The sequence below is a fragment of the Petaurus breviceps genome, unplaced genomic scaffold (assembly GCF_028583685.1).
Source record: "Petaurus breviceps papuanus isolate PSGF00001 unplaced genomic scaffold, PetGlider_PUasm1.0 557, whole genome shotgun sequence".
Taxonomy (NCBI): domain Eukaryota; kingdom Metazoa; phylum Chordata; class Mammalia; order Diprotodontia; family Petauridae; genus Petaurus; species Petaurus breviceps.
In genome coordinates this window covers 158277-167792 of record NW_027186375.1, presented here as the reverse complement: position 1 = coordinate 167792, position 9516 = coordinate 158277, and the positions used below count along the sequence as shown (strand labels likewise).

Below are 9516 nucleotides of genomic sequence, written 5' to 3'. Positions count from 1 at the left end.
CCTTGAAGCCCTATGTAGCCCTCTAGGTTCTCAAGTGTGGCCCTTTATTTTGGATTCCGTCAACGAGCCATACTTGAGGACCTAGAGGGCCACATGTGGCCTCAAGGCTGCAGATTCCCCACCTCTGAAAGGGTCATAAATGTTTCTCTGACTATACCCTATTTATTATATTACATATATTATACCCTATAACCACCTGATATTTGATTGTAGGAACTAGAGAAGCCTTTGGGTTATTTGATAGACTTGTAGGTACTTCCTGGGTTCTGTTCCCATGGCAGCTGATGATCAAGAAAAGGAGGTACAAGGAAACCCGATGAATGCTTCATGTCATGGACTGGATTCTCCCACTTTCCCCTTATTTGTCAAGGTTCTCTTGGAGGTAAAGTTCACCATAGTTTTCTGCTCATTGGTGCCATACTGTTTGCCATAGATATCCAAGCACTGCTTTTCATCAGGAACCTCTGTTGACTGGGCGGTTGAGTCACCTTCATCTTGCTTATCATTCTCCTGGTAGGTAAAGAAACAAAGAAAAATGTTACTAACTAGAGCTGCATTCCTCCTTGGTTCCTGCCTCTCTGCTGAAGATTTTGTAAATTCTCAAATCCTTCCCCATTATCTCCCTTGCTTCCAATTATAATCTATCCCATAGATCTCCATCTACCTCAGTGGAAGAGGAAAAGGAAGTGGGGAAAGGTATTCATTTATCCATGGTGGTAATAGGAATTGAGAGAAAAGTGTGACTATGGAAGGTTAGAAAGTTGTGGGGAAAGAGGTGTGAACACTGGGTAAAAGGGGGGCAGCTAGGCGGTGCAGTGAATAGAGCACCAGCCCTAGAATCAGGAGGACCTGAGTTCAAATCTGTCCTCAGAAACTAGACACTTAACTAGCTGTGTGACCTTGGGCAGGTCACTTAAACCCAATTACCTTGCCTTCCCCCCCTCAAAAAAAAAAAGATAAACCAAAAAATTCTCCACATAGTCCTTCTCTGGGGAGATTTGAATTTAGATTTGAATCAACTAGATTTCCATTTTAAGTGGCTGCATTGTCTGTCAAGATGTCACATACCTCATTTTGAGCTCTGTAGTATTCATTTAACAAATACTGATATTTGGGTTCATCAAGTCCAAAGAAAGTGGCTAACTTCACATACCTCATTTTGAGCTCTGTAGTATTCATTTAACAAATACTGATATTTGGGTTCATCAAGTCCAAAGAAAGTGGCTAACTTCCCACCCAGGAAGTCACATGCTATGAGAAAGCAGAAGAACAAAAAAACAGTAGAGTTAGCAGGATTCATAAGGAGGGAAGCTTTGAGTGTATGGAGCTGAGACTTTGAAACTACGAAGAAGAGGTTATCAGCAACAAACAGACACTTACAAGCTGTGTGACCCTAAGTAGCTCACTTAGCCACAGTTTCCTCATCTGTAAAATGAGGAGGTTGGAACAGATGGCCTCAAAGGTCCTGTACAGACCTAAATCTGTGATCCTACATGATCCTCGAAGCTGAAGAGCAGGTGCATGAGTTCCTCACCAGGAGCTCCCAACACTAATGAAATCACAGATCCAGAAGGGGAAAAAAAAGATGTTATGCATGTGAACAGTTAGATTACATCTGATAATAACACAAATCTGTGGAGCATTTTAAGGCTTACAAAGCATTTCCTGTGCTTCAAGCTTGTGAGGGAGGTTAGTAAAATAGTTATTATCCTCATTTTACGTGTCAGAAAACTGAGGCTTTGAGAGGCTATGTAACCTGACCATGGCCACGTAGCTAAGTAAATATCTAAGGCAAGATTCAAATCCAGGTCTCCTGATTCCAAATTCAGATCTCTTTTCACTACTCCATGGCACCTCAGATCAGATAGATAATATCTTTTATTCAATGAACAGTCAATTATCAAACATTTATTAATCACCTACTATGTGCCAGACACTAGGGACACAGATAAAAAAAATTAAATGATTCCTCCTGTAAAGCAGCTTATAGTCTATAAAAATAATGGAATAATAATGATGTGAATAATAATAATAAAGATAAAACTAGTAGCTAAGATTTCTATGATGGCTACCATGTGCCAGGTACTGTACTAAGTGCTTTACAGATATCTCTCTCATTTGATACTTGCAACATCCCTGGGAGGTAGTTACTCTTATTATTCCCATTTTATAGATGAGGAAATTGAGGTTGTGACTTCCTCAGGATGACACAGTCAGTAAGTGTCTGAAGTTGGATTTGAACTCAGATCTTCCTGATTCTAGGCCCAGGGTCTATCAGCCTAGCTACGCTCCCCCCCCCCAAAAAAAAAACAACTTTCAGAGGAGAAATTCCTCATTTTTACTCAATTATCCATTCCAGTGCCTAACATTACTCACCATCAGGTAGTTTCTTCACATTTGTAACCTAACTCCTTCTTTGCAATAGTAAGTCACTTTCTTCTCCCTCTGTTCTCAATCATGATGGAGAACAGCAAGATAGGATACTCACCCCTCTAACTGCTGACAAGTTTAAGGTCCAAAGTTTAAATTAAATGGAAAGCAAAATAGAAAAGGGATTTTGAGGTTTTTCAAAATGGAACAAGAATTTTAGGATTCCTAAAGAAAAGTTTCACTCTGTAATTTTAAGATCGGAGCCTCTCTTGAATAACACAACTCTGAGGTGATCCTGGTAGTATTTTATACTGCAGGTGTTTTGTTTGTTTAACTAGATTGCAGATTGCTATAGGCTGTACTTCCATTGCGACATATGTTACTGAGTGATATCTGCCAGTAAAGTGATATCTAGCCAAACAGCAGAAGCTTAATAAATAAATGCAGAATGGAAATTTTTAAATGAAAGTGAAAAATGGTTTATTTCACTTTCAATTTCAGATTTTCTAAGGAATCTCTCTCACAACACACATTCTTCTCCTCTGTCTCTCTCTCACACACACACACACTCCTCTCTCTCTCTCTCTCTCTCTCTCTCTCACACACACACACACACAGACACACACACTCTTCTCTCTCTCTCTGTCACACACATTCTCTCCTGTATAAGTCTTTGTTTCAATCTCTGTCTCTCTCTCTCTCCTCTCCTCCCTCCTTCTCTTCTCTCTCTCTCCCTCCTCTCCCCACCTCATGCTTTGAAGACGTATCCAACTGAAGCTTACTGATTGTGATCATTTTTAGGGGAAAAACAACTCAAAGTAATGATCAAGTTATTGGTTATTCTTTTTTAACAGCTTTTTTTTTTTTTAAAGCAATTGAGGTTAAGTAACTTGCTCAAGGTTACACAGCCAGTTATTTCTGGGTGTGGTGCTAAGTTTCAGAGCCTGGATTTGATCCCAGGTCATCCTGATACTGGGGCCAGTGCTCTTACTCGCTGTGCTACCTGGCCGCTCCAAGTTATTGGTTATTCTAATTCACAATTTGGTCCATGTTAAAAAGAGAGAAATCCTCATCTTGAAGAGCTAAAATGAAGGCACTTACTGGAAAATGTAGCACGTGTCATTTGTACAGCCCAAAATCTTAAGTATGGCCCCCATGGAAGTTTAGACTGAAAACCAACAAACAGACAAAGTTGTGGCAATGATTAACAGAAAGGCTTGAGGATTACAGAGAACTGTTTCATGTAGAAATTTCAAAATGTTATACCACGTTAACTGAAAAACATGTAGAATTCGAACTCAGGTTTGGTTAATCTTCACTCTTTCTCCTATGTCCTACTGCCTTTCTATAAGCAGGGGTACTTCACAGTGAGCTGCTTTCACTTACCATTTTACAGATAAGAAAACTAAGCATCTGTACATGATTAAATGATTTTGCTCAAAGACATATTTCTTCATATTTGACATATATGATACTTAACAGGAAAGTAGAGAAAGTGGATCTAGGTGATAGAGTTTTTTGTAGTACAATGCCACTCATTTTATTTTTAGGTGTTTCATTGATACTTTAAAAAATGGTTTTAATATCACCCCTTCCCTCACAACAGAATGCTCTTTTCACTAAGCAGGCATTAACTTTTTGTGTGTCATACATCCCTTTGCAGTCTGGTGAAACTTGTGGAATCTTTCTCAGAATAATGTTTTTAAATTATTGAAGGAAATAATACATTTCAGTTAGAGCTTAGCAAAAATAAAGATGTAATTTATTCCCATTCAGATCTACGGTTGAAATCTAGTCCATGGATCACAGGTTAAAAGCTGGAACGTGAGAGCAAAGTCTTATGTGGGCTCTTCTGGTGTAGTGGTAAGTCATTCAAATCTTGCCTTTCACACTTACAAACAATGTGATGAGGGGCAAGTTATTTAACTTTCTGAACTTCAATTTGCTAATCTATAAAATGGGTATAATACTGCTTACCTCGCAGAGTTGTTGTAAAGATCAAATGAGATAATGTAAAGGAAGCAGTTTACAAACTATATAATGTGCTATCAAAAATCAGATATTCTTATTGGAATTCTTTTCTGGCTAACTCCTTTTAATGCTTTGGCAAATGCCTACTGTCCTTTTACCTATCATTCAATATGGATATACTAGACTTACAATAGCAAATGTTGGAGTGTTCTTTAATTCTTCTTTCTCATCATCTCCTTCTCCTTCTTCTTCTGTGCTATATTCATTCATAGTGTCTCCATTTGCAAAGTGGATTATCTTTTTGGCGATAGTTCTTTTGGTAGTTTCTCTCTTTTCCAGTCCTGCCTTTGGGAAGCCATCCTCCTTCCCCATAAGAGAAACAATGACAACAAACAATGGTAGCAACAGCAACAACAGATAAAGTGAATAGATGTCAGGATCCTGTTAAGTTTATATACTGAGACCTTGCAAGGATAAGGGATATTTAGCCCAGTGCCATGTAACCAGCAGGTTCTTCATAAAATATCAATGAAAGATAAGTCTGGCCAAAAGAGGGTTAAAGACAAGCACTACTTGATTAAGTAGTATGGTTTCATCAATTCCAAGGAGAGTTAAGTCTAGGTCTGCTACAGAATGGAAGAGTCAGAAGGAAGTAAGTGGTCATTCTGGGCCACCTAAGCAACCCTTCCTATCGTTAATTTCAAAACAAATATCCAATGAAGAGTAGTCTTTTCTCTTTGTAGCCACTAAACCTTATAGCCTGCTTATTTTTGATACCTACACCAATAGTAGCAAATAATATGTCACAGGTTCTAGGACTATGTTGACATCACACAATCAGACCCATTCAAATGAGATCTTATTTATAAAGTGCTTAGCACAGTGTCTGATACATAGTAGGTGCTTAATAAATTCTTGTGACCATCCCCCACTTCACAGTGAACTAAGTCTTATTCCTTTTGTGGCACTGAGTTTATGCCATTTTCACAATAGTCTTTGTTAAAAGAGCTTAATAAAGACTGAAATTCTCTCTCTGTGATCCTCTCTCCCCCTCTCCCTTTTCTTTCTCTCTTCCCTTCTTCCCTTTTTACTATTTCCCTTTTCTCTCTCTGTCCCTCTCCCTCCCTCTCTCTGTCTCTGTTTCTGTCTCTGTCTCTGTCTCTCTCTCCCTCTCCCTCTTTCTCTCTTTCTCTCTGAAGCCAACTCAAACTGGCTCAGGCTAATTTCAAAATGTTCATTGTGAACATTTATACATCAAATTACAAATCAGGGCTTGATTTATTGTTTCATTGACTTCTAGACTTTAGAGTAATTAAAAAAAACACCAATGTTAATACATATCAGACTTAAAAATGTTATGGGTACATATTTTTCCCAGTGGGCTGTTTTTAAAATATTTACCAGCACACAATTGCATACCTCACCCTAGTCCTGAAGTTCCTTTGAGACTGTTAGAATAAGAACATATATTTTCTACCCTATCCCATTGGGTATCAAAGTATCATAAAACTGATGGAAAAAATCTGAGCAGGAGTTTGTATGTATGTGTGATGTGAGGAATGGGGGGAATTGGCCTATAATTTTTATCACAGAAAGCCAAACAATCTCAAATTTTTTAAATTTACTTTGATGACATTTAACACTCCCAATATACAAAGTATGGCACTGATTAATAATAAACATTGCATTTTGATGATGCTTTATACTTTCTGAGATATTCTGTGTCATTATTATCATGAAATATCACTCTCACTAATTATTATTATATTATTATTATTAATTATTATTATGAGATATCACCATCTCATTAATTCTTTTAACAATTCAATTATGTAGGCAGGGGACTATTTTCCGCATTATACAGCCAAAGCTCAGTTTCTCTTGAGTCTCAGAGAGGTTGTGACTTGCTCAATGTCACAAAGTCACGAAGTGGAAGAAAAAGAACCAAAACTCAGATTCCTTTATTTCCAATTCCTGTGCTCTGACATCAAGCTCATTAGCTCTTCCTTGAAGCTTTGTCATCTATAATTTAATAAGCATGCTATTCATTTATCTAAGCCACCGATAAAAATGAGAAAATAGCACAAAAATGTATCTATTATATATTAATAAAGTCACAACAGGACCCACCCAAGAAATAACAATATAAAATGTTGATTTTTTAAAAGTATCACAAACTCTTTAAAAGCAACTCACCTGCAATATCTTTTCCACATTTTCCATTTTTTCACCAAGTCATGTTTAGTATTGAAGATTATAATATTTGGAACTGGACCTTGCTTTTGGAGTAGATGACATGAAATAGACTAGACCTAGGCCATGTTGCCAGATTTAATGTGCTCTGACGTGGAACTTTTTTCCTCTCATGCATGCATATCAGAAGTCTGTATGTTTGACTTATAGGCAGGTCTTCTGTTGTTTAAACAGTCAACATTCCTTTTTTTGCCTCCTGTTTAAACATTCAACATTCCTTTTTTTTTTTTTCCCCTATTTCCTATTAGTTAGCTGGGGGTAATTGGAACTGAAAGAGGCTTGTAAATGGATATAAAACTGTTGAAAGTTAAAACTTTCAAGGTAACTCTTCTATTATGCTTATCATCATATAAGATAGATACATGAGTGAATAGCTTCAAGTCAGAGAACATTTAACAAGGTCTGAGTTAAGATCAAAATTCTAAAGTTTCAATGCAGTCAGTGCCTGTTTCCCAAGGCCATTTCTAAGCCAATTTTATTATCAAGTCATTCACATCTAACAATTATAACTACTTTTAGGTCCAAAGGACTGGGGCTGGGGCACCCCCCCCCAGGCACCCCCCCTTCCCCCCCGGGGAACCCCCCCCTCCCCCTGCCAAAGGACCTGTCTCACTTCGGGATACCTGCCTCTTACACACCAGATTCAGTTCTAGAGAAGCTTGGCTCCAATGAGAGGACTTACACTCCTTTTCTCATTCTCTTTGACTTTTTACACTCCCTCGCTGGCACTCTAGGGAAAATTACTTATATTTTAGGTTTGGCTTATGTCTAGGTTTTCTCCAAAGTAAAGGGGAAAATTTAAACAAGCAGCCAGAACATAACTACTGTTATATTCTCCTGGGAGGTTAAGATGTAAAACTGTCAACTCTAAAAGCATTTTGCAGGAGTGCGAAATAAATCAGTATTTCTTGGTTCACTTTGGTTCTGCAGGTTCCAAACAACCCCCTCCAGGTCTGTGTCTTTTGGAAAGTGAGGCCAGGGATTGTTCCCCTGTCATTGGTATCCTCCTTAATGCAGAAAATGCTCCCTTGGTAAGCCAACTTTGATTAAGAGGCCTAGGATCTCCCAAACTCTCAAACTTACACGACTGTCTCCAAAGTCGAACACATTTGTTTCTGGATCACTGACTGGTCATCAATGCTCAGGGAAGGAAACGCCAAATGGAAAAGGCAGTCGGGGATCCCAAGACCCAGACTCAAGCTTGCCTAGCAGACTGCCTGATATAGGTGCCTCAAAGTAGGCATTTGTCATCTTGGGGTTGGTGTTGGGGCAGTTGAGAGCAAGAAAAAAAGATAGCATCATTCTTCTTCCAGATATTGACTCAAATAGTCTTGATACAATCTAAAAATGGGAAGAGGGAGTCACTGCCTTTTAAAGACCCACTGAATCAGTGGCTTTTCTTGCTCAGTGGATAATAAAAGGGATGCCTCATCATTCCAAAGTGTCAAAGTCCTTCAGTGCTAAACAGTTTCCCTGAAAGTAGCTAGGATGCAGGTTCAGTACTCTTATGGGTTTACTCCAATCCAACCCCTACTACATATACACTTCCAGTCCTGATAATAAAGCTATTATTATATTATTAAAGATGGCATACAGTAATACCATTTGTTGGTTGAGGAAAAACTACCACTGGAAAACCAAGTCATTTTTCAGTCCCTAATGGGGGAGAAAAAGAATGTGTAAATTTATTATTGTTCAAAAATTAAATTAAGGGATTTGTAGGGATTATAAAGGAATGAGGGAGTCTCAGAACTGGTTTGTATTTAAACTATGTTGAATGTTCTTCTGCCACCTAATGGGCCACTTGGGAATGTACTAGAGAACAACTGCTACGTTTAAGTAAGTTATGCAGTACAAGAAATTGATTGTATAGGCAAGTTCTTACTATGGCGAATTTCCTACGTGTCATGTGACTTACATTTTTATCCAAAAGGCTCCTGCACTTGTTACCATTTGCCAAACCATTAATGGGTTGAAAATTTAACATTATTGCTTCTGAAATATTCTTAAGGACCTTTTGTAAACAGTTGTACATCCAACATCTAGAAGTGGATAGAAGACTGCACATCATTCTCTGGGCTGCTTTGGAGAGTGCTTTTAGGCTAAATTTTGTGTTAACCTCCACTATGAGTGTGTTAAGGGTCTTATCAATTTAGTAAGTTTCATGGTTAATCCATAGAGTAGTGCTTCACTGGATCTGTAATCTCATCAATGTGGCCATTCCCTTTTCTGGGGCAGCTCTGAACCCATCCATCTTATAGGACCTCTTTTGAATGTTTAGCCTATGGACTGAAAGCCTTTTGCTAGGTTTTTATTTTTATATCTCATAGGGATCAGAGTAGCACTTTGCTGTATATTTGTCTGTGACATGGCAGTGTAATAGAGTGCTAGACTTGGAGTTAAGAAGACTGTTTTCAAATCCTGAAACTAGCTGTGTTAACAGGGAGAAGTCATTTAAACTCCCTGGATCTCCGTTTCCTCATCTGTAGCATGAGGGGGATTGGACAAGCTGGCCTCTAAGACCCTCTTTAAGTTCCAAATATATGATCCTATCTCTGAAGGACTTTATCATCTTCTCTACTTAATTGTAGTTTATTTCCCCCTATATGACCAATTTTATTTCCTTTTCCAATTATAAATTTCTTTAATGTGATGCATTATGCTACTTGAGTTCAGGTCGTTGTTAGAGATGTGTATGGACAGAGGAAGAGAGAGAAAATAAGTTGTTTTGTGTGTTCACCAAAGGAATGTGTTTATTATGGAAGTTGTCCTTTGCAGAATACAGATGGAAGACACATGTCCAAGAAGTGGCAATTTCATTTAAATAGTCCAATTTGCAGATGACATTGTGCTGACTGCACTAAATCCCAAAATATTATAAGGCCTCAATGAGATCTATGATTACTCAAGAGAAATGTCTAA

The 9516-nt window shown here is 38.1% G+C and overlaps 1 protein-coding gene across 1 annotated transcript; it reads right to left on the bottom strand.

Annotated features, from left to right (window-relative positions):
* Positions 1-365: 365 nt before the first annotated feature.
* On the bottom strand, positions 366-6564 carry FAM177B (family with sequence similarity 177 member B). The gene is given in 6 exon segments (XM_069102815.1): positions 366-398; positions 400-510; positions 1154-1251; positions 3472-3538; positions 4531-4704; positions 6538-6564. Coding segments are annotated over 6 exon segments (510 nt in total).
* Between the last annotated feature and the right edge of the window lie 2952 nt (positions 6565-9516).